At 41.6% G+C, this 27,618-nt stretch overlaps 11 protein-coding genes across 11 annotated transcripts; 5 read left to right on the forward strand and 6 right to left on the reverse strand.

The window, feature by feature from the left end:
* Positions 1-55: 55 nt before the first annotated feature.
* Positions 56-1,884, forward strand: WALSEDRAFT_42695 (UPF0061-domain-containing protein). The gene is made up of 3 exons (XM_006956145.1): positions 56-304; positions 349-1,637; positions 1,688-1,884. The coding sequence occupies exons 1-3, from the start codon at positions 235-237 to the stop codon at positions 1,823-1,825; spliced, it is 1,497 nt and encodes a 498-aa protein (XP_006956207.1). The 5' UTR covers positions 56-234; the 3' UTR covers positions 1,826-1,884.
* Positions 1,795-4,566, reverse strand: WALSEDRAFT_35107 (TFP11-domain-containing protein). The gene is made up of 3 exons (XM_006956146.1): positions 4,325-4,566; positions 3,612-4,275; positions 1,795-3,564 (listed from the first exon to the last, which is right to left on the reverse strand). The coding sequence occupies exons 1-3, from the start codon at positions 4,549-4,551 to the stop codon at positions 1,864-1,866; spliced, it is 2,592 nt and encodes an 863-aa protein (XP_006956208.1). The 5' UTR covers positions 4,552-4,566; the 3' UTR covers positions 1,795-1,863.
* Positions 4,567-4,586: 20 nt separating this feature from the next.
* WALSEDRAFT_62202 (hypothetical protein) lies at positions 4,587-8,105 on the forward strand (the record flags this gene model as incomplete). Its single annotated transcript, XM_006956147.1, has 11 exons — positions 4,587-4,662; positions 4,710-4,799; positions 4,843-4,905; positions 4,952-5,084; positions 5,132-5,372; positions 5,418-5,606; positions 5,650-5,748; positions 5,794-6,957; positions 7,003-7,564; positions 7,614-7,882; positions 7,929-8,105. The coding sequence occupies 11 exons, from the start codon at positions 4,587-4,589 to the stop codon at positions 8,103-8,105; spliced, it is 3,063 nt and encodes a 1,020-aa protein (XP_006956209.1).
* WALSEDRAFT_59248 (hypothetical protein) lies at positions 8,068-12,323 on the reverse strand. Its single transcript, XM_006956148.1, has 7 exons — positions 12,285-12,323; positions 12,144-12,240; positions 12,021-12,094; positions 9,147-11,976; positions 8,445-9,100; positions 8,299-8,402; positions 8,068-8,249 (listed from the first exon to the last, which is right to left on the reverse strand). Exons 1-7 carry the CDS (start codon positions 12,310-12,312, stop codon positions 8,211-8,213), a joined length of 3,828 nt encoding a protein of 1,275 aa, XP_006956210.1. The 5' UTR covers positions 12,313-12,323; the 3' UTR covers positions 8,068-8,210.
* Positions 12,324-12,380: 57 nt separating this feature from the next.
* Positions 12,381-13,106, forward strand: WALSEDRAFT_59249 (hypothetical protein). The gene is made up of 6 exons (XM_006956149.1): positions 12,381-12,400; positions 12,447-12,473; positions 12,520-12,628; positions 12,673-12,701; positions 12,749-12,878; positions 12,928-13,106. The coding sequence occupies exons 1-6, from the start codon at positions 12,386-12,388 to the stop codon at positions 12,942-12,944; spliced, it is 327 nt and encodes a 108-aa protein (XP_006956211.1). The 5' UTR covers positions 12,381-12,385; the 3' UTR covers positions 12,945-13,106.
* Positions 13,107-13,110: 4 nt separating this feature from the next.
* On the reverse strand, positions 13,111-15,576 carry WALSEDRAFT_67191 (OPT superfamily oligopeptide transporter; the record flags this gene model as incomplete). The annotated part of the gene is made up of 6 exons (XM_006956150.1): positions 13,111-14,580; positions 14,625-14,744; positions 14,791-14,950; positions 14,998-15,164; positions 15,268-15,298; positions 15,344-15,576. 6 exons carry the CDS (start codon positions 15,574-15,576, stop codon positions 13,111-13,113), a joined length of 2,181 nt encoding a protein of 726 aa, XP_006956212.1.
* Positions 15,577-15,587: 11 nt separating this feature from the next.
* Positions 15,588-16,993, forward strand: WALSEDRAFT_67192 (hypothetical protein). Its single transcript, XM_006956151.1, has 5 exons — positions 15,588-15,672; positions 15,723-15,770; positions 15,825-15,911; positions 15,957-16,311; positions 16,359-16,993. The coding sequence occupies exons 1-5, from the start codon at positions 15,617-15,619 to the stop codon at positions 16,482-16,484; spliced, it is 672 nt and encodes a 223-aa protein (XP_006956213.1). The 5' UTR covers positions 15,588-15,616; the 3' UTR covers positions 16,485-16,993.
* WALSEDRAFT_62207 (hypothetical protein) lies at positions 16,540-20,043 on the reverse strand (the record flags this gene model as incomplete). The annotated part of the gene is made up of 5 exons (XM_006956152.1): positions 16,540-16,997; positions 17,046-17,280; positions 17,327-19,766; positions 19,809-19,929; positions 19,974-20,043. The coding sequence occupies 5 exons, from the start codon at positions 20,041-20,043 to the stop codon at positions 16,540-16,542; spliced, it is 3,324 nt and encodes a 1,107-aa protein (XP_006956214.1).
* A 63-nt stretch (positions 20,044-20,106) lies between these two features.
* On the reverse strand, positions 20,107-22,109 carry WALSEDRAFT_31052 (hypothetical protein). Its single transcript, XM_006956153.1, has 8 exons — positions 21,966-22,109; positions 21,885-21,920; positions 21,716-21,841; positions 21,465-21,670; positions 21,087-21,420; positions 20,925-21,039; positions 20,336-20,877; positions 20,107-20,287 (listed from the first exon to the last, which is right to left on the reverse strand). Exons 1-8 carry the CDS (start codon positions 22,081-22,083, stop codon positions 20,148-20,150), a joined length of 1,617 nt encoding a protein of 538 aa, XP_006956215.1. The 5' UTR covers positions 22,084-22,109; the 3' UTR covers positions 20,107-20,147.
* Positions 22,110-22,138: 29 nt separating this feature from the next.
* On the forward strand, positions 22,139-22,737 carry WALSEDRAFT_59251 (hypothetical protein). The gene is made up of 4 exons (XM_006956154.1): positions 22,139-22,162; positions 22,210-22,381; positions 22,422-22,478; positions 22,524-22,737. Exons 1-4 carry the CDS (start codon positions 22,152-22,154, stop codon positions 22,677-22,679), a joined length of 396 nt encoding a protein of 131 aa, XP_006956216.1. The 5' UTR covers positions 22,139-22,151; the 3' UTR covers positions 22,680-22,737.
* On the reverse strand, positions 22,700-26,101 carry WALSEDRAFT_59252 (hypothetical protein). Its single transcript, XM_006956155.1, has 3 exons — positions 25,948-26,101; positions 23,500-25,903; positions 22,700-23,454 (listed from the first exon to the last, which is right to left on the reverse strand). The coding sequence occupies exons 2-3, from the start codon at positions 25,657-25,659 to the stop codon at positions 22,753-22,755; spliced, it is 2,862 nt and encodes a 953-aa protein (XP_006956217.1). The 5' UTR covers positions 25,660-25,903; positions 25,948-26,101; the 3' UTR covers positions 22,700-22,752.
* Between the last annotated feature and the right edge of the window lie 1,517 nt (positions 26,102-27,618).

Genomic DNA, 27,618 nt, shown 5'->3' on the forward strand with positions numbered 1-27,618 from the left:
CCACCTTCCCTTCATTTCAGTGGATTATCACTTCCCTACTAAAAACACCCATGGCCGGAATTTCAGCGAAAGAAATCCTGCCATATAATCAATTTAAAGGTTTTAAGAGGCTGTTGTTACCATTTGGTTATTCCTTTAATGATTCTGGCCACTCTACAACGAAGCATAGGTACAATCTCATAAAATTGTCGACAGCGGCGCACAAACAGCTTTTACCAAACTTTGAAATAGATTATGATTTATTATCAGGCAATAAAGTTATTGTTAATGATCAATTTCATCCTTATGCGCTTAGATACGCTGGGTATTCTTATCTCTTGGAGTAATGACGTGCGCTTACATACCGCAGGCATCAATTTGGCTTCTTTGCAGGTGAATTGGGGGATGGTAGAGCAATAACTGTGCTCGATACAGTTGATGCAAATGGTCCTGTACAGCTCCAACTTAAAGGTGCCGGTCGAACGCCATTTAGTCGCTTCGGTGATGGATATGCAGTTTTGCGTTCATCAGTACGTGAATTCCTCGCTTCTGAATATATGAGCGTACTCGGTATACCAACTACCCGGGCCCTCTCTTTGATAAGCCTCCCTGATTTGGAAGTAGAAAGGGAAACGGTCGAAACTGGTGCAATTGTCGCACGATTGGCTTCTTCTTGGTTAAGAATCGGTTCTTTCCAGATATGTAACCCTCCACAAGGCTCATATTTTGGTTTAGAGAGAGATTGGTCGACAATGTCTCACCTTACACATCATGTCCGAAATGAGCTATTTGATGGCATCTCTTTCAAGGATGTCATTTTGGAAGTTGCAAAACTTAATGCAAGGACTGTAGCTCAATGGCAAGCTGTTGGATTCTGTCATGGCGTCTTGAACTCCGATAATATCTCGCTATTAGGTTTGACGTTAGACTATGGTCCATATGCGTTCATGGATGTTTACAACTCAGGACATATTTGCAACCACACTGATCAAACGGGCTTTTACAGTTTCAAAATGCAACCAAGCCGAGTGCTCTGGGACTGTCAACAGCTGCTTAACAGCACAGCCGAAGTCGTCGGGGCTGAAGAGGAAGGCGTAGAAATCACACCTAAATTTGCATTTGATGAAAATGGTAAAGAACACTTTGATAATCTCTTCAGATGGAGATCGAAAGGACTGGAAATCAGTGACGAGATTGATGACATTTTTAAGGACACTTTCCAAGAAGAGTATTTAGAACAGATGGGCCTCAAATTAGGTCTCAAGAAACTCACTAAAGCTGACCATTTAGATATTGTCAATGTCTTCCTGACTATAATGCAGGACCAAGAAAACGACTATAGCTCTACTTATCGTGCACTTTCTAGTTCAAACAATCCAGAAGAAATTGCCGACAGGATACTTGCATACAAGCCAGTGACAAGCTTTTTGCAGGATGGTGCAAAGGATGCCTGGTTAGGTTGGCTTACTACCTACTTCGATCGCGTTAATCAGGACATTGAAGCTGGATTGTGGGGTGATAAAGAAAATGCTCACGAAGAACGTCTCAAGAGTATGCGTGCACACAATCCACGCTTCGTATTGAGGCAATGGGTACTGGAAGAGAGCATTGCAAAACTGCAAGCTGGTGATCAATCTACATTTGACAAGGCTTTCGAGGTGAGTAAACTTACATTTATAAGGACATCATTTTAACATTCTCAATCAAGATGTCTCTCAAACCATTCGATAATTACCACGAAAACGTAGCAGATGATCAACTCAATGAGCAGCAACTAGAAGAGAAGCGTTTATGCGGATTAGGTGATGAATCTCTCTTGGGATATCAATGCAGCTGCAGTTCGTAACGATATGATACGTATGATTATATAATTGTATAAATACATTATTCATGACTTATCGCTTTCTGTACGACCATCTCTAAGGTCATCGGAATGAAATCCTGATGGGTTTTGTCTTGCCCACTGACTTCCGGTTCTACCCATACGGCATCGTCATCAATATATACAGTTACACCCCCTTTGCCGATAGCGTTTGAAGACACTTTGTAAAGCATATGTCCCTTCCGGTGCAGCGATCTTGTGGAGACCAAGAGAAGGTTGTGTTCTTCAATGAATTCTTTAGCCACATCAAAGAATGTCGCTTCCTTGTGTTCTCTACGCTCCTTCTTTGGCGCCTTCTTTTTATCACCGATGTTGATGATTGGTTTTATAAGTCTTTTTGGCGCTTCATCACCCAAGCCCATCGCCTGATTAATCAAATCGAGGGCTATCTTGAACCCTTCGCTAAAGTTTGTATCAGCAAGTAGCAAATCGGGAAAATAGCCCTTCCATAATGAGTACCATTGAGCAACTTGCTCGTAATTTGGTTTGGGCGATACAAGCCAGATATAGAGAGTATCGACGAACTTTGGTATAAATATGTTGCTGAAAATACTAGCAAAGACTTTGACTCGTATCGTGTCTTTCCATTCAAGTACTTTCTCAAGTGGTTCGTGGACTTGACTACGAGGATTGATGACAAGCTCTTCGCGAAGATGAGATGAAAGTTTTGGAACTACATGTCTTAACATCAACTCATCCCATTCTTTACTCTTCAAAACACCCTTCCAGATCTGCATATCCTTAGGGAGACCTTGATCAACTTGCCAGCCTTTAAGCCATGAACTTAATTTGCGTTTGCTTAAATCCATAATGTTTGATAGTCTGTCACCTAAATATGGCAACCATGGGAAAACGAGACTGTGCAAAGAGTGCTCAGAGGAAGGTTTCCAATTGTCAATAACTTTCATCACTTTCGGCAACAAAAGTTGATCCATCATGTTGTCGTATATAAATTGAGGTAGGAGATCTGTCCATTCCTCGAGCACTCGTGTTGCTTTTGAAGGTGTGGTTGCTTCCCAATCATTGATAAGACCAGCTCGTAGCCGTGGTAGCCAGCATGTCCAGATGAGTGATTCATAAGGCGTCATCACGAATATAGTCGGCTTTGTCGATACTTGAGGCTTGAAATCATCGTTAAAATCATTTAAACGCACGAGAGATTGCTTGTCAGTGGGAGAATGGTTCATGATTAATCCTTTTTTCCACTTCCTTAGCTCACCAATCCAATTTGTAGAACTGCTTTCATCGTCACTTAGCGGCATCCATCTTCCAATTAATAACTTGAAGGAGGGTGCTATAGCACCAACGACTGCTTCATCTAAACGGTACTCTTCATACTCTTTGCTGTAATTCCTCACTAAATTGACAATTGGCTCTGTGAATAGATCCAAAATTGGCGTTGATAATGTGGATATTTCTTTTGATACTTTCTCTAGACTTTCAATGGCAATCTCAATGGATTTCATCCTTTCTATTCTCATTAGATCATGGTCAACTGTTTTCACAATAACCTTTTCTTGTTCTAATAATGCTTTTCGTCTGTCATTTATAACCTTGGCCTCTCGCGCTAGTCCTTCTAGCTGACCTCGGCTTTCATCAGCAATTAGACGGATATTATGTCGTAGTTCTGGTAGCTTATTGGAATCACTAGTAGGTGTCCATCCAGATAGGTGTGATGCAAGCGAACTTGTGACTTCTTGTGGCTATAAACGATGTTAAGTTTAATATTTGTACATATCTTGGAACTCACTTGTGCACCGGTAAGGTCTAATATAGGCCCAACAGTAGTTTCTACTTGTGGCTGATCACCAAGAGTTTCAAGGACTTCTTCATAAGTCATATGCTGTGTCTTTGTCTTTTGTTTTGGTTGCTTGGTCTTCCATGCGGCTTTCTGTTTCTGCTCACCCTTCTTGCGCCTATCCCTGATAGCTTCCTCATCATCAGAGACCTTCTCACCGCGTCTTTTAGCTTCCATTTTTTGTGCACGGGTACGTTCATTGACTGCACCGACACCAGCACCCTGTGGACGCGCTTTGCTGGCTTCTATAGGGACAGCTATACCTTTACCACCCTCACCGAGACCGTACCCAGCTTTCCAACCCATAGAGGCGAGCATCTTAGCACCGAAGGAGTTCTGTATAGAAGCGAAATGTTTCTCGTCTTCTCTGCTCAATTCTGCCCTCGAGACTTGCTCGGCTGGTTTACTGAAGAGACCTGAGCTTTTCTGCTTATGTTGTGAGCCCATATGTGGCTTTGAAGGTTCCTCGTCAATGTAATCATCTTCTTTCTCCAATTTTGGACGTTCTTCTTCATCTGATGAGGAATATGAAGCTGATGAACCGTCTTCTTGTTCTTCTAGATCGTGTATGACATCGTGAGTTTCTGGTTTGTGTGTGCTAACGAACTGTGGCGCCCTAGGTGGTGAGGTTATAAGCTGGCTTATCTAAGTAGAGATGAACGCACTGTGATATATCCTTCCTATCTCCCTTTACAGGGTTTGTAGCTTTAGGGTATTCATCTCCAAATACACCATACAAAGCTGCCTCTTTATCTGCTTGTTTGTCTGTAGATCTCTTCCTTTTGTAGGGATTGTCGAAGAGATCCAACTCAGCATCAAGATCATTATTCCCTGTATTTATTTTATCATCCTCCATTTCATCAGAAGAAGAATTATAGTCAGATCTTCCCATTCTGAGTTGTGAGATCTTGGTTGTTCCGAACAACGATGATTGATTTACGACGTAGCGTTAGAACACACGTCACTTTAGGAGATGATGAATCTTTGAGAGAGATAGCGGAATGTGAGACTTATTTGATAGTAGATATCCCCTGTTAATAGTGATATCAGCCGTTAGAGATGGTCAACATAGTCTAACAACCTTAATCAAAGATCTCGGCGAGTATTTGATACATGAGGATGATCAAGTTAGATTCAAGGGTATGCTTTATCTTTAATAGCACCACAATTGCTCACTTTACAGGCGCTACTATACTATCGCACACTATCAAATCCATACCGGCTAGCTCAATAAACAGACAAGCTAGTGTGTCTTTTCTTAATATGTATATACAGCCACTTATATATTACAGCTCAAACATTAACAAACTTCTTCATTTCTAAGCTCAGCGATCATACACTTATTGCACCAACGTTAGAAGCTCTATTGTCTTTGGCGGATTTACCTACATTTGGTAGTATGGAAGCAAAGAATGTATGCACATCGTTAGTATTTGGCCCATATTTGAATACACTCGTCTAACGACATCCAGTTTGTTTGGGTGTCTTCAACCACCAAAACCACAATTTGTTCAAGCAGTTCGCTATCTATACTATCAATTACTAGATAAACTTCTCGATAAACACAGAAGTGCTCTTAAGAGCCTCGGAAATGACTTCATCACGGGATATATCCACACAATACAAGGAGAGAAGGATCCACGTAATCTAATGCTCGTATTTGGAATGAATAGGGTCATCTTGATAGAATTTCAAACCGAATCTCACACTGATGTGCGACTTATCTTTCTTATCGCGATCGCAACTAATAATATATAGGCATTTTTTGACGTCGTCTTTTGTTATTTCCCAATCACGTTCAAGCCACCACCTGATGATCCATACGGTATTTCAACAGACGATCTCAGGGTGGCTCTTCGTGATGCTATTAGTGCATCACCTTTCTTTGCAGCACAAGGTATTCCACTTCTCATTGAAAAACTCACAGCTAGTTCAGGAGCTGTAAAGGTAAGTATCGACCCGCTTCTTTGCTTAATCTAATATAATCAAGCGTGATGCGTTGTTAAGTATCGCACAAGCACTCCCTGTCTATGGACCAGGTCAGGTCAGCCTAAAATCACGCAAATTATGGGACGCCATCAGTATTGAAGTGAGTATTTATTACATTTATTTTCTAACTTAACAATACACTCAGATACTCTACTCAACTGACATTGAAACTGAAAATGTTGCACTCAAAGCATTAGAATCACTCATACAAACACTTTATCTACCACAAGACGAACCCTCTGATATAATAGATGCCAGGGAATTACCTGGAATAGCTAACGTAATATTTGATGTTTGTTACGATGCTCTCAAAGAGCCAGAAAAGAGCAAAGCAAACCCGGCTGTAAAGATCATTGGAACGCTCATCGAATCCTGCCCAAGTACTCTTAGTAAACCATTCACACACTCAAGTCTTGTCCCTATCTTGGAGTTATTCGCAGTGCCATCAGATCCTAGCCAACCTGGACCAATTCTTAATCACATACACGCTATTTTGCTGAGCTTGTCAAGAGTATACAGTAGCACTAGCGAAAGATCGTTCCACAAGGACGAGCCTATTACCTCTGCTCTCAAGGAACAATTATCGAGTATATTAACATCAAGCTTGACTAATAAATCACTCAGGGGACCAGCTTTAGCCGCTTTCACTCAGACATTACATATTAAAGGATATTGGGATCTATCTAAAGATGGAGAGGCCATAGCTAACACTTTAGTCGATTTCGTCAGAGATCCATCAGAAGATTCTCATGTTAGATTGGTAGCGATCGAAGGTCTAAACTGCTTAGGTGGTACCGTTTTACAGAACACTGTTTTACCATCTCTTGTTGATTCACTTCCTTCTGTTATTGACAGTGATACAGATTGGAAAACAATTAGAGTTACTCTTGCTTCTTTGACTGGATTAGCCGTTGATGAAACCCTATTCAAATTGTTTGTTGAAGGTATTATCAACAAAATGGAGCAAGTTAAGGATGATAATCTCAGTTTGGCATTTGTTAATGTCTTGTTGACAACTACCCTGGTTTTACTTCAAGAGAAGTTATCTAAGAAACATACTGATATCGCACAGTACTCGCAACTATTCTTGCCAAAATTGTTCAGCTTCTTCGTTGTTTCGCACTCTGAAGCTATCAAAGAGGGTAGAATAGTCAATACGGCTAGTCGGGTTATAATGAGTATAGTAAGATCTCTTGATGTAGTTCAACAGAATGCGTTAGCGAAAGATATTTTCGATGCTCTTCAAATCGGCAATTGGCAGGGATTGCTATTAGCCGACAAGGAGATAGTTCATCAAGCCGCTTTATTTGTGAGTCATAATTGTTGACTACTTACAACCGCTTATATATACCAGGAGAATTCATCTCAGAGAGCTTATTTCCCTCTACTTTCATCTGCACTTATACCAATGAAGAAGGAAGTAAAATTACCACTCGACTCACTGTCCGATTTCGCAGTACATCTAACGAAATGGACTCAAAGCGAAGTCTCAACGGAGATAGAGCAGGTAGCATCTCAGCATCTTCTGAGTAATTTGATCAACAAGCGAGTAGAGGAGTTGTCAGATTACACAAATTTCATACTCTCAGAATGGAACCAGTCAACTTCAAACCAGAGCAGATCGAATGGTATCTTCATAGATATCGTCTTATGGATCGCCAAAGGTTTGGTGTGCCGTGGTGATAATCTTGGCATTGAGATTGTAACAAAGACGCTTGACCTGATTGCTAGCGACTCACCATACGCTAACAAGGTAGCCAGCTTGGTCGGTGAGATTGCAAACGACGAAAATGGAGATGTGCTCGATAAAAAGAAATCGTTTGCAGTTACTAGGGTACTTTTTAAACAGAAGTTCTTCGAAGTTGTCTTTCCAGAAGTGGTTAGTCGCTATGAAAGTGAAAATTCGAGTAAAAATGGTGCGTATTTTTCCTACAGTCGATTCCAAATACTTATCACATAATATAGACGAAGCTTCTCGGAAGTACCTTGCTACATTGGCATCACTTATCCAATACATGCCAAAACCACTCGCTTTAGCAAAACTTCCACAGATATTCCCGATTCTGCTCATAGCTTTGAGTCTTGATGATGCTTCACTCAGATCAAGCGTTATTGAGACTATCACAGTATTGACGCTGACTGAAGATAGTATCGCTCAGACGATACAACAACATATGTCATCCCTCGTCTCATCTTTGCTAAACTTCTCGACTAACGTATCGCAGAACCCACCAGTGAGTTTTGCTTTTCTGTTTGAAAGTGTTCTGACGTCAAATGCAGCGTCTTCGTGGTTCTGCACTTAAATTACTCGGTATTTTCCCTCACGTTATACGTAAAGATATACTAGAACTTTATAAATTACAAGTCGTACGACAATTAGTTCAAGCACTCGACGACCCGATTAAATTGGTCAGAAAGGAAGCTGTGGACGCTAGAGAATTCTGGCTACAGATCTAATTTATAACTTAAATTTCAAATGCATCCATTATATTAATTTGTTTTGATATCGGAGAAAAGAATACTCTTGCTATATGTTTTCGTTTGTTATACTGCTCGGTAAAATTACTCTGCGTTCTGTAGTTGTCTCTCTAAAAGGAACTCCTATATATCGAGTTAGCAAACATACTAATAAGCCAAATTTCTAACATACCTCGTCTCTGACGATTACGTCTAGTCTCTTCACGACAGATATTATTTTGTCTCTTAAGATAAAGGATGATAAAAATGCAATTGTAAGCGGGAATGCGAAGATATCTAATTCTGTCAACTAGAAAGTCAGATAAGAAGTAAACTCACGTATGTAAGCACTGTTGATGATACTTTCACTAATTAATTTCGATGAGTAATTTGCAACAACAGTAGGAACGATGTAGACTATTAAAAATACTTGACTGATTGGTTTAAGTATGCGGCTATTAAATTGACGAACTGTTATGCTATCAAATCCATCAGTTTGAAGCTTATGAATCAGGTTAATTGGTTCATTTATATCTCTAGATTTTGCAAAATATAAGAAAAATCTACTACTGAGTAAACCTAAACACCAAGCTTGAGGAATGTTCAATCTTGGTGGAAATTGTAGATTATTAATTATGTATTTATTTGGAATAATTATTGATAATTCCAAAGTTATACCCAAGAATGTTGGGAAAATGAAACCTAACGCTGATATGAAATAAAGTGATTTCATCAAGCGTACTACCTGATTGTATGTGATGTTCTTAACGTACTTTTTGTACATAATTGGCGGTACCAATACAGCATATAAACCAATGATAAGGCAGTACAAATCGTGCATTTCACGACCTGCCCAATTATCCATTATCAGTCTACCTATTGTGATTGATGGTACTACAATTCCAATCGCTGCTATTACAGTAGTAGCCCATAAGTAAGCAATGAACCAAAGTAAACGACGCTTGAAATTTGGTGGAGCATAGACCACACACCAACTGTATGGATTGTTAATAAACGCAAGGTTATCCATTTATTACTCACTCTTTTGCTGGATCACGCGCGTTAAATGAAGCCTCCCGCAATTGATTGGCAACAGCCTTTTCACCACGTGTATCTATTGGATACCCGTTATCATCAACTGGTACCAACATTGGACATGGTCTTCTTCTATCGAATGACACATTATCCGTTGCTGGGACTCTCATCCAATTACCAAATCTCATATCACGTTTCCTTTGCTTAAAGCCAAACATCGTTTTCCAATTGTATACTCTATACCTAGTTTCCTCGCGTTCATATCTACCTCCAAACATAAAAGAACTCAAACCTAATTGTGAAGAAGCCCATTTCCACCATTTGGCGTAGAATGATTTAGCTAAATCCTTTGGCCCTAATTTACGTATCGTGAATGGCATGACAAATTGAAGGAAGAGAAGGTCTACTGGTACTACACTTATAGGTTCTTGCGCTTTCCATCTGAACGGTAATATACCATTGAATCCAAATCGCAGCATGCAGAATCCAACACCAAAAGTAGACAGAATAAATGTCGAGTATAAGAATGCTGAGAACGCCAACTTGCGAACATGCGTCCATGCACTACGCTCGAGGACATCTCTCATTGGTGCAAAATTTGGATCATTTGGATCGCGAATGAACCAAAGGACACCCGGCCTGAGAAGCTTCCTGATACCTGTGATAAGAACAGATACCAAGAAAAGCAATAGTGTACCGCATAACCACTTAGTGAATAGGCTTGTAACAGGTGAATTAAGCGTATAATCTATCCTTGCTTGAATGTTTATCTCTTGATAGAGTGGTAAAGAACAAAATTCAAGCAATATTCCACAAGCTAATGGAAAGAGAACTAATTCACTTGCAAATAAAACTGCAATCTTCGCTAGTATAACTTGCTGTGCCATGGCGTCTTTGACAACATGAGCTACTTGCAACACATTACTTTGGGTGTTGAGGTAAATTGCAGCAACAGTTGTGATGACTGTATAACCAAGTAAGATTGAAACGACACGCTCAGATGTACCATCATTGAGAGCTAAAGACCAAGATTTGCGTTTGACCCACTCAACGAATCCGGTATATATTCCAGAAGCGACATTCAAGCTATCCAAATGGTTGCGCAAGATAGGTACTTTAGACAATACGTTGTAAGACTTCTCAATGAAGTTGCTTTTGTCTTCGATAGACTCTTTTTGCGACGTTGTTGCAAATAACGCATGCAAAAATGATAGCAATCCTTTAAGTAACTTCAAAAATGGACCTTTAATGGACGCCCAACTTTGTGACTCTTGACTAGCCGCCCAGTTTTCAGCATTAGCGAACGACTGGGCTATGGCGTTTTGAGCGCGAATGTGCATAGGCAACTTCGTTAACTCGTGGATACCAATAGTCCTAGACGATGGGAAGAATAACTTGGAGAAAATGAGGGCAACAAAATCAAAGATTGGATCAGTGAACCAGCGTGTAATTTGAATTGGCAACAGTGGAATATCAATAGGACGTAACTGAGCGAATATCTTTCCAATTGTGTACGGCAGGAAGATGAAACATCCAATACCGACAAAGAAGAGTACGACCATAAGTGCAGAATTTTGGAATAAATTAGCGACTGGTCCGCGTAATCCCACAGCTTCAAACAATCCATCTAGCTCGTCGTCCATTATACCACCATCAATTTCGCCTGCCTCTCCTTCCTCATTTGCATTATCGTCTTCTGCAATCTGGGTTTGCTCGCTCCGCCTGTCATCCTCAATGTTTTGATGTTCATCAGTCTCATCAGGATTGAAGTAATGGTCGAGCTCTCTATGATTAAAGTCCTCCTGATTATTATCGCTACTGTCAAATGTCATAGCTGAAGTTGAAGGTACATTAGTTATTGTAGACAATTTATCATCCCAATTGCCTTCATCGATGTCATCGTCAATTGCTGATGAATTGAATGCAGTATTAGGTGACAAATAGTCCTTATTGTCTGAGTTCGTGACCCAAGCATTTGTGCGATTAGCAGCTGTGTTAGAACGCAAGCTAGATGCTCGACTAACAGCGCTAGGAAGTTCAATCGCAGAGGTTGAACCAACGGCTACCGCTGGTGATTCAGGTAAAGGCAAATTAGCAGCGACATTCACATCATTAGCAAGATGATCCTCTTTAATAATATCACTTATTCTACGCTGCTTTATTTGCACTGATGAAGTTGTGGTTTCAGATGTTTGTGATGAATTGTCACTGATATTGAATGCTGCTGCTGAGTTTGGTATTTGTAATGGATTAAGAAGTTGTCTAGCTTTCTTTTTGCGTTTTAAACGCTCGTTTAGGGGTACTTCAAGGTTCTGAGGTGTTGGTAGTTGAGTTTGCTGCTCGTCAAGTAGTTGTCTAAGCGGTGGTGGCGGTCTTGAGTTGTCAATCTGGCGTGTTGGATCGTTTATTGGACCTTGTTGTATGACCCACTCCCTTAATAAGAAAATGACAACAAAGATGACGACTAATGAGCAAGTGATTGTTTGACCCTGGAAGATGTCGTTTATAATTGTCCAGAGAATTGACTTCAGCAGACTTTGCTCGCTGGTGTTTTCGCCAGTTGACGGTAAGCTCGTTGAATTTGTAGGTGATTGTTGAGTGTTCTCTAATGTAACATTTACCTCTCTTTGGGCTAGCTTTATAGTTGAGATTATCGTATTTCCAAAATAGAAATACCACCGCCAACACCATATGGTAACATAAGGAAGCATTCCGAGCCACACAAACGCGACTAGTAGGAAATGTAAAGCCTGTGTGAACCATTTTCCAACGCAAATAAGAGCTCGCTTGAAGAACAAGAATCTCGGGATTTCGATTGGCATGCTAGGTGAGTAAACTGGAAGATATTAGAGCTACAATAGGAGAATATCTGCCACGGACCTTTTGTAAATCCAAATGGATGTTTGCAAATCTCACAATGTTGCTTCTTCGTAACGTTTAGCCACTCCCTCAGACTGAGAGATAGGTGAATATAGAGTAGATAGCGGAGATATAAGGACCTACCAATCTTGATGTACGAACTTCAAACTACCCGAGCATCTGCAGGGATGATAGAGGGTCCTATCATCTTCTGAGCTACAACGACAGATTCTGCAGACGTCTAGATAGCGTTAGATATTGTATATAAGATAGTAGTAATCCCACCTTCGTCGTCTACGGCAGATTCCTGCATTTTAGATTTTCTAGAATGATGCAGTTCGAGTTTAAGGAGCTATCCTTCTATAATCACAACGTTGAACACAAAAATGTCGAATAAAGATGTGAGTATTCTTTAATATAGCGTTTTATTCTAATACCCTACAAAAGTATTACCAAGCCGGTGGTCCTCAATACGTGAGCTGCATAACATTACTTGGCATTCATTACTCACGCTATACAGCCACCAAACTCATACCAAGGTGGCCCACAATATGGCGGTCCTCCTCAGGGTGGCCAGCAAGGCTACTACCCTCCACCTCCCCAAGGATACGGTCAACCCCAGCAGGGTCGTGAGTACACATGACATTCGCGTCAAAGTCATTAACCTCTCCAGCTTATCCTCCTTACGGACAGCAACCTGGCGTATGTTTATTTTTGCATTTTATACGCGTTTATTAACCTCCTCTTAGTACCAACAACCAATGTATGTTCAGCAAGGTAAACCAGGAAAATTCTCCGGTGGTGGAGGAATGGGAGGAGCAGGTGGATGTTGCGCTGTTCTTACAGCCTGTCTTGCTGGTGTCGCCGGATGCTTATGCCGTTGAGTCGTCTTCTTACCCCTATTTATCTATTTACTAACAGAAGCCAGTCGACGCAATATTCTAAGATATTCATTAAACATGCGATCTTATGTAAATCTAAACTTTTGTAACTTATAGTTATTTGAACTACCTTAATTTAACAGTCCATCGCATTAAAACATCGAAATTAATGAAAACTTTCATAAGAGGTATTTATTATACATAAGTAATCTATTATCTATACAATATTCCTATCGACAATGTTCAGCGTCTCCAGACGGGTTCAAGAACCATGTTGGAACAATAACGAGAATGTAGGGTAAAATTAGATATGCCAATAATGCAGAAATGCTAGTGCCTGCGTCCAATGCAGCACTAAGAATATAATTGTTCGTGTACCATTTTGGAAATTTCTTCTTTATAATCACTTGAGACACATATCCTACTATCAAAAGTGACATTATAACGTTTGCTGGCATCTGCGGTACGAGAGTAGCACCATAGAAAATGAGCGGGAATGAAATATGCTTCAATCCAAATCTTGGGTAGCGTTTATGAATGAGAAATGTAATGATTGGTAAGATGATACCCAAAATGAACCCACTGATGAGCAACACTTTGTATTTGCCAATAAAAAATCTAGCAGGTCCTACCAATCCCCAGATAACAGATGCTGAGAACATAATACGTGGTGATCTACCGGTGTACTGACCGGTTGGATCGACTAACGTACCATCAAGATAAGGCCGTTTAGTGTCTATCACATCTTGTAATACTATAAAGTTGACGATAGCCCCAATCGCAGTTCCAATGTATTGACAAATAAAGACATCCTTTTGTGGACAGTGTATCATCAATCCTAATTTGGAATCTTCGATGAGATCTAATGATTGTGCGAGTGAATTGTAGGCGAATGTTTTGAAAACAGTGTTTGCGACTGGCTTTCCAGGCATTATATAACCAATAACAAGTTCTGATAGGACGTTCAACCCGATACTTTGCCCACTAACAGCTCTGATAATTCCAAGAGGCACGAGACAAACGGCCGCCATTAGAAGGGATAATGCCAGTGCCCAGAAAGGCAACTGAATGATGGGTTGAGCACAAACGATTGCTGCAATAATGAACGTCACCAAGAATGTAACGATGTAGTAACTCTTTGGTACGACCTTTGTTGTCTCTTCATCTGTGAGTCTTTCCTTTCTAGAAGAAAGTAATGCTGCTTTTATATCCCCAGAATACCAGAGCAAGACATGAAAAATGGTCGCTGTGAATGTTGCAAAAGTGAAAAAGTAAAATATACTAAAATATGGTGTCAGCATCAATGGTTTTTGCTCATCCCAGCTGTTCAAATCGAGGTGAAGGTCTGGAGTTAAGACACCCTGGACGTCGAACGTTTGGTGTGTCTTGGTGAACAGACCAGTAGAGAGAGGTGAATTGAATGAAAGGGCGTCCCAGAAGTTGGTGAAGTATATCAAAGGACCGAGTATCCAAACCATACAGACCAAACCGGCGAAAATGTTAAAGAGGGCTTCAGGAGGAGTATAAAGAGGTCCTAATGATGATAGTGATGACCAGTCAAGACTGATATCCAGCATGCCGAACCCTTGATAGCCACTACCTAGTGTGCGCATTATCCAGTTGTTCGAGAAATAGCATAGGAAAGCTATACTTGTAAGTGTTGGTGCGAATATAGAAGGAAGCAGTTGGTATAATATTACCTGTATCTCGTCAGATGTAATCAGGTCGCTCATATGAGACCTACAGCTAGGAAAGAAAAGATGAAAAATCGCAATTTCCTATCGACTTTCGAACGTTTCAGTTGGTTTGTTTCGTGGAGTGTAGTGAGAACACTAATGGTTGGAAGGTTGGCTGGGTATACCATCTTATTCGGTGTTACTTTCTGAGACATAGTGAATGATTCTACCTACGTTTAGAGGTTTAACGAGGATATTGTAGCCCAAGCCGGCGAATGAATAGCCAATAAATTGTGATGTCATGATTAAGGCGATTGCAACCCAGGTTGGGAAGTCAACTTTGAAGTAGAGAGTGCAAATGGCGAGCACGTCGGAAGCATATGCAGCGGTTCCACTTAGGATTGCGTTAACAGGATAGCTGGATCTAAATTTAAATCTCACCCGCTTGTAGCCAGAATACTAATCAAACAGTGCTCCTTGATATTGAAAGGACCAGGGTTGAGATTGACACCCAGCAAACGGCGTTCAGGGAGAGCTCTCTCCATGAGTTTTCCTAGAGGGTAGGAGCTGAGGAGAACAATGAATGGGTTCCACTGAGGCGCGTTATCCTACGAGAAGATCATGTCAGCTTAATAGAGGTAAAACACGGGAGAAACGAACCTAGAATGTAATTAAGCTATTTCGTAGTAAACAGTCTGTGGAACAACTCACCTTGAAGTAAAAGAGTTGAGAGAAAGCGGCACTGTGTCGATGTCAGAAGGATGATGTGCTGTTGAGCTATACACACCCAAGACTGACGAAGAGCGAACCAATAAGAACTACTCTAAAGGTGAGTGTCGGGAGTGTTGGATCGTCTGATTCTGGCACGATAGAAGTGACAGCGTCGATGATAGTACCCTCTGAGTGTTGTCTAGCGTGCGTATTCTTGAGAGTACCACTATCCTCTGTGCCAGCCAAAGGGGACAACTCGAATTCGTTTCCACTATCGCTCTCGTCGTCTCTTACCCTTTCGTAATTCATGAGAGTTGAACAGTAACGACCAGCTGGATTAGGAAATATAATGATTCCGCTGAGATCATCAAGCCATAAGGCGTTGTCTGGGGATTATGACAGCAGGTGAATTATAGCTAATACACCTAATTCTTTCAAATTGACGATTATCGCAGTTCTCGACGCTATGATGAGAACGAATTCTACGCTAAACCTCCAATTCGGTGAGTGTGACTGTCTCTATGAAATGCTAATATCCTTATTTACTCTCGTAATAGCGCCCTGAAGCAAAGACTCGTCCGTGACGCCAATAGATTCGTAGGTCAACAGCGTATCAATTGTTTGTTAGAAGGTGGATGGTTTAAGTGGGTTTACCAATTTGCTAGCTATCCAATCTAACTGAAGCTAAGGAATGCAAAAGAAAGTAGGAATAGATTAGGTGCTTATAAGTTCCTCAGATTGTCACCCAACAGGCGACATTTACACTATTTGGATACATCAGAGAGCTATGAAATCTCACAAGGTTTTGATAACCTCCCAGACTTCATAGATTTAGATACGATAACAACTATACAGTCAAAATTGGGAACATCCACTACAAGCGTAGCATCAACAGTCAATAGTTTAACCTTATTATCAAAGCAGGGCGTCATAGCAGAGCTGATCCCGCTATCACCCTCACAGTACTCAGAATGGTACGACGGGTTGCGATACGTCCTCGATGAGTCTTCCTCTTTGACTGGACAGTCGAATGATTTGGTTAACGTACGTCTTGGTGTTACTTACGTAGATCTTACTAACAGCACACTCAGACGCTCACGGATTTAGGTGTAAAGATCAAATTACTCGACCTCGCGGGTGAGAATGTCGATATACCAAACAACATCCCCACGCCAATGCCACCACGGGATACACAGTTCTTTTTTGCAGATAATTAAAGGGATAATACATATTTCACTTCTTTTTATAAATTAAACAATACTAATCATTATCTTAAGATGCTTGAGCCGACGATTCACGAGAATTTTGTGATGGCGTCGCCGTTGCAGGTGGTAATTCCTCAAATATCTTAAGTATTTGTGATGACTTTGGTGCTTTCCTTAGTATATATTCATGTAATCCTGATCTAAGTGCAGGTTGCTTCTTTATCACATCCCTTAGTGTGTCTTGCGGTAACTGCAGGAGAGCGCCGAATGAAGCAGGTGCTATTGCTCTTGCACACCTTACGAAACCTTCCCACATAACTGGCGTAAGCCATATCTTTCTCGTTATCAACCTTGAGAACAAGTTCGTGGATACGAATGGTACCAATGTCTTATAAGTCGTCACAGCTTGTATAACCGTCCTCATGAAGAGCTTAGGTAGAACCTTGACTTCTGACATTGATTGCATGAAAATTGCGAGAACGTCTGATCTGAATATATCTGTCAAAGAGAAACATATTGCGATTGCTTGAGTGATACATTAGAATTGTTTTTCAAAAACAATAAATTACTCACCTATCATTGTCTCCTTCAAGCCGATCTCCGTTTCACGTTCATGCAAAATAGTGAGTAACTCAGCAGGTGTAATCTTGTCCGGCTTATCCTTATCGACACGAACAACATTAGTGTTGACACTACCAAATGACTGAGGTGGTTCAACAACCGAACTGAAAACGTTCTTGATCAGTTGCTTATTTTCGTCATCCTTGAGTAGCTTGACAATACGAGGCAACTCAGTTATCATTTCATCCTGGGTGTGTCTGTTAGATTAGAACGACCAGAATATAATTACCAACCTTTGTAAGTTCCTGTAAAATTGGTATGACGAACCGTGGATCAACTTCACCACCACGCTCAGCACCCAATTCCCTAATAAAGGTGACGAGCTCAGGACTTGGCTTCTCCTTACCAAAGTCGGTTAATACATTCAAGATCCTGAGTGCTAATGGCTCAGATTCTTGATTAAATGTTTTCAATATAGATAGTAGGCTCTTGTTAGATGAACCCAATCCTCTAATTAATGGCGTTAAAGCTCTTTCAAAGGGTTCTTTTAAATCTAGTGATAATTTTGTATATACAGCGAAAACATCTTTCAAAATATCTGTTGATCGTAGACATAATGAGAATGCTAACTCTGAGCGCTCTAATACTCTCGTGTCGATTGCCTTTGCGCGTTCTTCAGCTGTTATTTCCAAATGTGGAGTTGTGGCTTCCTTGCCATCTTCTTCCATTGGTTGAGACGAATCAGATCGTTCTTTCTTCACGACCCGATCATCTTCCTTTTCCTTTTTCACTTCAATGTCGTCATCCTTCTTCACGACCAGACTAGATAAGAAATCTTCTTGATCCTGATACAAACTATGAAGAGATTTGAGTGCAAATTCAATAACTTTTGGTGACAGTTGTTCATTCTCAGGTACCCATTTTCTTACTGAATTGACTGCCGCTCTTCTAGTCTTTAAATCTGGATGTACGGCCAACATTAACAATATTTCGAGTGATTGTTGTCTGACAGGTAAGCGCATAGAAACCAATTCTCTAAGTATGACAAAACCAATTGGCGCTTTTAAGCTTTCACTATCTAAACAAATCTCTTTAATTTTATTTAGACTATCTTGACTTATTACAGGTAAATCCATAATAAACTTAACAAAAGCTGCACTTGAAATACTTGAACTATTATTCGATAATTGAGATATTTGTCTTTCAACTAGAATTGTTAAGAGTTCGTTATAGCTATCAAGATTTGCTTCACTATCGTCTTTCTTTCTAAGGGTATAATTGTACCATTCTTCATTTAACCATAAAATGGCAATACTAAATCGCCTATCAAAGTCCAAACTAATAAAATCAATAAGTGTATCTTTAGCACGCTTTTCTAATTGTAGTTGTTCATCTTCAGTATCTTTACTGATTGACGATAAACCTCTTGTGAGTAGTCTCACTAAAACTACCGACCAAAGATCTCTACCATAGAATTTTATAGTAGATCTACGTATATCCTCTTCAGCACTATCTGTGAGAACTTTTTGCGGAATTGATTTACATATTCTTGCAATAGCATTTCTTATAACGAGTAGTCTATCATTATTATCGAGAGAAGTTGGATTTTGTACTTTTTGCATTGCGCTGAGTAATGATTGAGCTTTCGATTTAGTACCTGTATTTACGGCGCTTGATTGATTTTGTATAGCTTGTTGAGCTTCTCCAGATGGTGCTACCGTATCATTCAAATTACGATTTATACCATCAACATCGTCATCTAATTCATCATCATCTATCTCAACCTTGAGTGGATCAATAGGCTTAACGTCAACTTCCATCGCTTCTTGTGGTTGTCTAGACGGACCAGCTTCACTAATCGTTTGAGTATGAGATGGTTGTCCTTGTTCAGAAGTACTGGATTTCATTTCCTCCGTTTTGATCCTCTCGCGTGACTTCCTAATGGCAATTTCGAGATCCTGCTCGCTGACATTCTTCAAACTTTCAATAAGACCTTCAACAACCGTTTCAAGTGGTAACTTCGTTACGTCTATGTCAATTTTAGGAGAGCTGCCACCGAATACATGTGGTAATTGATCATTAGTGCGTTGACGCTTGAGATCTAATGATTTGATACTAGGAGCTGCTTCAGCAAGAGAGCGCTTCATCGCCTTCTTCTTAATTTGCTCTTCACGCGATAGTTGTTCTATTCTGTGGGCCTGTTTTGAGAGTGATTCCATGACAGTAGGCGTGCTGTTGCCAGTCAAGCCGACTTTAACGAGATGTTTAAGCACACCATAGAGTAACTTCTCTACTGACTTGAGTTGTGATGGATTATTCACCATCGTCTGTAAAGGTGCTGGTGTCCAAGTTGCCAAGGCTGGCGCGATCGCAGCTGCATACTGAGGCCGCTGTCTGGCAAGTATACCGAGTACGTTGATTGTAGCAGTAACAATTGAGAGCTTTTGAGGCGTGAATATTAGAGTGAGAAGTGCGTGCAACGTCGTAGTGTTCTCCTTCTCGAGACCGGTGGTATCGATGTAGGGGTGATTACCATGGACTAAGATAATACTAGTGTCCTTTGAAGAACCCCTATTCTGTGGTCTTGATTGGAGAGCGACGCAACGTTGAGCAAACTTGATAGCGGAGAGACGTAGACCGAGAGGAGCGGTCTTCTGGTCAATGAGTGGAAGGATAGAAGCTTTGACGCCCTGAAATTTAAACCAGGCTTGGGACTGACCATGATGTTGTACGCTGTGGTCCGTTAGAATAGCTCGTGAGAGGCTGGAAACTCACGAGAACTTGAGGATATGCGGATAAGCAGATGCCAGACAGAGTACAACCTGCTGTTTGTATAGCGCGTCCACGCTTTTATCCCAAAAGAGTTGTATGAGTATATCGAGAGATTGGACAGCAACTGTAGGAGATTAGAGATATTGATATAAGAAGCTATGCGCTCACTAATTGGATCTAAACCAGGGTTATCTAGAGCTTGTTTGAGCGGTGGAAGCAGTTCGTTTGGGTCCACCATTATCGTATGAGATGGTGGTAGTAGAAGAAGGTTAGACAGCAGAAAACAATAACAATCGTATACGAAATGTAATGTAATAGGAAATATAATTAGTCTACAATGTTTTAACCAGGCGTTGAAGGCGAGGATGTCTCTTTGTCTATCTCTGCAGTCAACGCGCCCGCGGCAGACAAGGGCATATTCCCTTGACTAGATCCAGCTTGATTTGCAGAGTTCGTATCACGTGATTTGTTGCTTCCTATATCTGCATTATTCGTGAGCATATCTCCTCGATCAAAAAAGTAGAACTCACACCAAGAAGGAGCCCATCCGCGCTCTCCGTTCGAATCCTTGACTACGTAACACCAATGGTTATGTTTCTTGTATACTCTTAACTTGTCTTCCTTCTGTAATCCACATTCATCTTTCGAATTTGGTTGATAATTCATCAAGGCAGTCGCACCATAACTATTACTTAATATCTGGATTTGATTAGGACTTGAGGTTAGATTTGAGACCTCTAATAAACATCCCGTAGGTACCCATCCAACTTCATTCATAGACTCCCTCCTGACAACCCACCATCCTTTGGCGCGTTGCACAATCTCAAATTGATCACTGACGTTGACATCGAATTCATCCTCTCTGTCGGCTGTGTATGGGTATATTGCTATTGCATAGCCTTCTATATCATCGCTATCGCAAACTTCCGCGAGTGCTTTACCGTTACGGAAGCTTGCTACGTTATTTGTCGTAGGCGAAGACTGCTGTTGACTACTTGAAGGTGGTGGGGTAAGCGAGCTGTTTGCTTCTCGTTTAGCTTGCTGCTTTTGCAAGGCAATCGAAATTGGCGACCTGGGCATTATGTTAGTGTTGTACCCTTGTGAATGCTCTCTACCAACCTCAGTTCTTTGACATGTCTCAGCATAAAGACGGGCTGTTGACCTTGCTCTTTTAGACGTTGGAATAGTTGCAAAGGACGCTCATCATATGATAAACACCTCTCCGTTTTACCATCTAAGATATTGTTAGTGGTATAATCAATCATAATGTTAACTCCATACAGCAAATAAACAATGCGTATTTAGTCCAGTCATCGTCAATCTTGTATTTCCTAAGTGCAGCTGGTAAAACTTTCCAGCAGCTATCATCCAATTTAACTTTAACGTTCGATTTTGCTTTGCCTTCTTGATCTTTGTATGATTTTGCGCGGGATAGACCACCAAGGGATGCTTGCCTAATGAGACCATTGGATGGCTTATCCTCACTATCTTCCTCTTTCGCAGAATCAACCTGCGTATTAGTATTTGCGGGGGCTGAATTTGGAGCTGGTGAGACGGTGATTGCAGTGGGAGATAATTGGTGTTCATAATCAGGTGACTTGAAAGATTGCAAAGCCTGACAGTGTGAGCTGAATAACGAAGGGTATATAAGAGGCTCACATTAGATGTATTCGTATTGACTGAAGTGGTACTCGATAAGGAGGTGTGTTTTATGCTGCTCAACTCATCGTAGGTCGCCTCAAACGTCTTAAATAGCCGCCTGTAATCGCTCTCTAAGGCATTCAGTCTGTCCTCCTGTATCATGACTTTCGATATCAGATTCGTGTACTCGTTTACTTTCGCTTTCGTCTCGTTTATCAATTCCGCTGAAGAGCGATGAGTAGGTGTAGAGATAGCTCGTCCATACCCACACGGTGGTACGTAATGCTCTGGCTCGAGCGATATATCAAAGTATACCTTGAGATGGTAGATTTCCCGCAGTATATTCAAGCGTGTCCCGACTGAATGTATACCGAGGTCTTTGAGTGCCTCATGGTCTACTGCTGTCAGTATTTATGTCATAAAGAAGCATCTACGAACCGAGATGCACGAGAACTTCGCCAGTAATTTCATTTTCTAGGAATTTGTTAGGATGTAGTCGATATATGCACTAGGACATACCTTTAAACATATGGAGATGCTGAGAGTAGTTCAAATGCTGTAGCCAGAGGCTAACGTCAGATTCTGACCAGCTGAGTACGTTCGTCTGCCTCAAATCATCTTGTAGTAACGGCAGCATCTATTTACTCCTATTTTATGTATTTCGACCTTGGATGTACACTTTAACTAACGACAGCGAGGATTGCGATGAATCAAAGGTAAGCATTTCAATAGGAACTTAATATTTTAATTCAATATACACAAGGTTCAAGGCTGATAACCATCTCCGTGATAGAGCGAGCTTATTGGGTCCTTCTGCCCATCAACAACGCTCAGACTCTCCATTCTATGATCATACACGGGCTACACAAGATATGGAAAACCAGAACGACGAACATCTCGACGGTTTGAGCAGCAAAGTCAGGCTTTTGAAGGATGTGAGTCTCGCTACAGCCATAGAACGTCACTAAGCGTTAGATTACATTGAGTATCGGCCAGGAAGCCAGAGACTCAGCTATCGAGATGGGTAGTATGGTACGCTCGTCATTCACTCTATAAGCACCCCACTAATAGCCTTAGAACGATTCGTTTGAATCTACAGGTAGTCTCCTCTCCGGCACGATGTCGAGACTGAAGCACATGTCAAAGAAGCAAGGCGGGAGGTGCTACATCTACACTATCTTCTTTCTCATCATTTTCTGGGTATTTATTATTACCTGGTTCATCAGACGGTGATAAGGATAAGATGTAAAAGAAAATACCCTGTAATTTATTAATCTATACAATTATAAAACTATAAATACTGTCCTTAATCAGAATCGGTGTCTGGTTCACGCTCTTTGATTGTCGAGTCAGATAAGAATCTCAATGTTCTCAATCTTCTTCTCTCCTCTTGAGCTTTAACTTCATTTCTAGACATCTTCTTCTTCTTCTTTGGCTTTGGTACACTTGAAGCACTATCTTCAGTTGCGGATGTTGCTGCGGAGTTAGCTGCTGATGCTGCTGCTGAAGCGGCTCTAGATGCAGCTCTTGAACCTGGTTTTGGTACTTTCTTCTCTTCAACATCCTCAATTTGTGCTGCTTTACCCTCAATTGTCAATACACCAGCATCGACGTTCCAGATTTCTGGACAAACTGCATGTACGAATTCCAAATTGTGAGAAATGACACAAACTGCACCAGTCCAGCTGTTGATTGCTGTTGCTAAACCACCAACTGATTCTCTATCTAAGAAGTTAGTTGGTTCGTCCAAAATCAAGATTTGTGGGTTGTTATACATAGCAGCAGCAACAACGACCTTGACCTTCTGACCACCTGAGAGACCAGAAATTTCGTTGTATTGTGCGATGTCACCATCTAAACCGAGATCCTCAAGCATCTTTCTGATTAATTCTGCTTTGTTTTCACGTTGACCTGCACCTTCTCTTGATGCTTCAAAGTCATCGAATTGTTGAACAAGCTTAGAGAAACCTGCTTCAATCAATTGGTCACGTGGTAACCATACGTTGCTCTAGAACAATGTGAGTAATATTTCGCCATTTCATGTACTACATACCTTGTGAGCAAGGCCCTTCCATTTGATTTCATATTGGTAGGACTTCTTGAGCTTTTGACGACCCATAATTCTTTCAAGGAAACGTTTCTCGCCTGTCTTACCAATGATTGGAGTGTCAAACATCTTTTGGTCTTCTTCAGTAAGCACACGAGTCTCCTTTTCAAGAACTTCACGATCATAACCTTGAGCATAACGCCATTGGATGTATCCGATTGGAGTCTTTTCCAAGTGTTGCTCAATGTGATGGAACGCATGTTGAGCGACATAACCAACACGTAAGTTTGGATGCTTATAGACAGAACCAGATTGTGGAGTCGTCTCACCAGTGATGAGCTTAATGAGAGTTGATTTACCAGCACCGTTTGGACCTAAAATACCAACTCTTGAGCTAAGTGAAAGAGCGCAGCTTACACCATTAAGTTGTGGTCTTGGCGTGTTTGGATAAGCGAAAACACAGTCTTTCAATTTCATAATGGCTCTAGTGTTTGATCTAACACCCATGAGTGAGCCTGGTGGTGGGAATGTGAACTTGATTGTTGTAGCTTCAAGTGTGTAGTAAGCTTGAGCGGCTGGAACTCTAGCAACGAATTGAGATAAGTTACCCTTATAGTAAACCAATCTACGGTCTTCATAGTGAACGATATCGGTACATACTGCATCTAAGAAACCGGAATCGTGGGAAACTGTGAGAATTGTGGTGTTGTTTTCAACCAACCAGTTCTCTAACCATTGAACAGATGGAACATCCAAGTGGTTAGTAGGTTCATCGAGAAGCAAGACATCAGCACCGATCAACATAGCACGACCAAGTTCGAGCTTCATCTTCCAACCACCAGACAATGATCCAACTGGATCTTTTTGCTTTTCAGCTGAGAAACCGACAGATTCAAGTGCTTCAGTTACTCTCTCACGTGATACGTTCTTTAGGTTAGGATCTGAAGCGACGAAATCGCCGATTGGAAGTGAAGCATCTTCACCTTGAAGAGCATGTTCAACCATAATAGTACGAAGTTGATCTTGTGTAGGGTAACCTTCGACTTTACCGTCGCGAAGGGCTTTGAGGAGTGTTGATTTACCCTTACCGTTACCAGCACAAATACCGTATCTACGTCCACGTACAATTCTAAGAGTGGTGTGGTTGAGAAGCAAGAGACCACCGTAAGCGAGTGAGAAATCAGTACGGCAAAGCTCTTCACCATCATCTTCGTACTCGTTAAGTGTGTTGGCGTTGGCCTTCTTGTCAATTTCTAAATAAACTTCAAGTGCTTCTTCAGCAACTTTGTTGGCTTCTTCGCGCTTTCCTTGTAAGTAGTGTTGGATGTATGGTGCGATAGTTAAGTCAACCCATTTTGACTTGTCAAAGTCACGATCGTACGCCAAATCAACGACCATGTCAGAAACGTACTTAAGTGAGGTTGCGATCAAGTCATCTTCTTCGATCTTTGGTGCAGCGACGATGGTTGCGACACCTTCAGCGGCGAGAAGTCTGTTGAAAACCTCACAAGCATGAATAATTTCTTCAGGTCTTGAGCGGTTTGACTCAGGGTTGGATGAAGAAGCACCAGCAGAAACCATGATTTGGTGAGTAGTAGCTGCGAAGGCTCTGACTTCTGGGAAAGCAGCACCTTCTTTAATGTTGGTAACACCTGGGAAGACTTCACCCAAGTATCTGGCAGCAACACGTGGATCTCTGACCAACTTGACAAGGTTGCCAATGACAATAACAGTCATACGGATAGTTTCCATACTCTTCTCCTTCAAGGCTCTTGAAAGAAGTGGGACGAGGACTGCGAGACATGGTCCGTCGACTTCAGCAACAAAGGTAGTTGAACTGAGTTGCTTGATGAGTGCAGATACGGCAGTTGGTGATTGCATAGCGCTAACTAATGCAGGAACGTGTGGTAAAATGTCTGGGTTTTGTAACAAAGAGCATACAGCCAAAGAGCATTTTTTAGCTGCGTTTGCAACTTCACTCTTGGTGTCATGCATAGCTGTCTCTAAATGTGGAACCATTTCACCTAAATGTTCGGAGAATCTAGCTCTCCAGAGTGGACCGCCAGATTTGACCAATTTTGTGATAATTTGCAAGCCGGTAGATTTTGACTTCCATTTTGCAGAGCTGGAGTTTGTGACAGACCAGACGTTCTCTAATAAAGTCATGATAGCGAATGGGTTTAATAAAGCAACGAGATCGTCGATGGCGGTCTGTGCAGCTTCCTTGACGACGTCGCCTTTGTCTGCGACGAGATCGAGGAGGATAGGGAGTGTGTCTATATAGAATACTTCCAAACCTCCATGTAACTTTGCTCTTCTGAAGAGTGATGATAAACCAATGCAAGCTGATTCGCGTTCGTAGCCAGATTTCTTGTTTGTGGCGGCGGTTTGAAGAGTTTGAAGGACAGGTCTAGGGAATGATTAGGAAATCGCAGCTGTGGCTTGAAAACTTACTTCAAACTTCTGACACCTGCCTTGTCAAGGGTCGCAGCCAAAACTTCTGCATGGTGTCTGCAGTCCTCAGCGGACTCAGCTTTTAAGAGAGACTCTAAACTGGTGGTAATCTCCGTAGTATAGTCCTGTAGACTGAGTGTCTCCAAGCTGATCATCTCGTCGCGATAACGAAGGAAGAATTTAAACCGCCTTCGACAGCTACCACGAAAATATAAAAAAATATGAACAGAAATAGTACGGCGAATGTTTGCCATAGCTATTTATCTTTAATTGTATTAAGGATCCTCGCCAGCAATGGCTTCAATAGGTCGTCCCAGCACTCCATAGAGGCACTCACCCACGTTCTAGAGGTCTATATGACAACACTCGCGCAATCCGCCTCCGAATACGCCCAGATTGGTAGAAGAACGGACGTTAGTAGCCACGACGCTGCCCTGGCCGTCCAGGACGCGTTAGGCGATAACTACATCGACAGCTTAGAAGAGTTACTGGAGGATAATAAGAGGCTCCAGGTTAATAAGTCACCCTGGGAAATCGAATGTGAGAAGGCTTTGTCTGGTTAGTTGATCCTCTATCGAACTCCACGCTCTAACCTCAGACAGATCCAGAGTATGTTGGGTATAACCTCCGCCCGAGGGCGGTACGTTACGAGTATGGCGAAGTTCCACACAGCCCTTCTGCACCACTCAGTCGGACCTCTTCCGATATGGATATTGAACAGGACGATGAGCTCTTCGGCGAACCAGACACTCAACCAGATGCTCCACCAGAAGTTATGGACGAAAGCGATGATGTAGAGAATATCATCTCACCACCAAGAAAACGCTTCAAGGACGAACACGAGCTCATTCCGGTTGGTTTCCCAGATCTCCCAGCCCAAACTGCAGCAATCGAGGAGGAGCCAGATGCAGAAGACATACATTTGGCTCCTCAACTGCCAAAACCACGCCAACAAGACCTCAACGACGACATTTACGATCCATACCTCAACCCAATCCCATACAACCAATCGCAATTGTCTTCTTTGCACACCCACAGGCCAATCGAAAGCGAGCCAGCTGTAGAAAAACCCGAGGGTGTCTCTGAGGCCGACTTCCTCGCCCTCCTTCTCAATGCTCACTCAAGTGCTGCTCAAATACCACAACTGAACAAGGCAAACAACAAGAACGTCAGCAGAGAAAGAGTTGGAACTCTGTTATCTGCAGTTACCTTGAGCGATTTCAGTGCATCGGACTCCTTATATGGTGTTTTCCCAGCTGCCGGTCTTAAAAGTCAAGCCACGGCGCCAGGACCATCACATTATCAGGCTAACAAAGAGAAGGACAGTAGTGACAACTATGCGGATAAACTTAGACCAGTTGCTGCTCTGCCTAGCTCGGCTGTGGCCTCAAACGCACTATTCAAAGCAAGATCACCTCTTGCTGCACTTGCTAGAGTCCTCCCTAGTGACTTTAACAAGCGAGTAACGAGAATGAAGCACCCACCGGTCCTCCATGAGGGCTCTCATAAGTTTACATATGGTAGACAACATGTTGTTCCAGGCAAAGAGAAGGACGAGAAGGGGCACTTGATAGCAACCTGGGATCACAAAATAAAAGACTGGGCAAAATAATGTATATTGCATTAATTGATGCATGTAATATAAATATAATTTACATCTAAAAGTAGAAC

Source organism: Wallemia mellicola, assembly GCF_000263375.1.
Source record: "Wallemia mellicola CBS 633.66 unplaced genomic scaffold WALSEscaffold_2, whole genome shotgun sequence".
Lineage (NCBI taxonomy): Eukaryota > Fungi > Basidiomycota > Wallemiomycetes > Wallemiales > Wallemiaceae > Wallemia > Wallemia mellicola.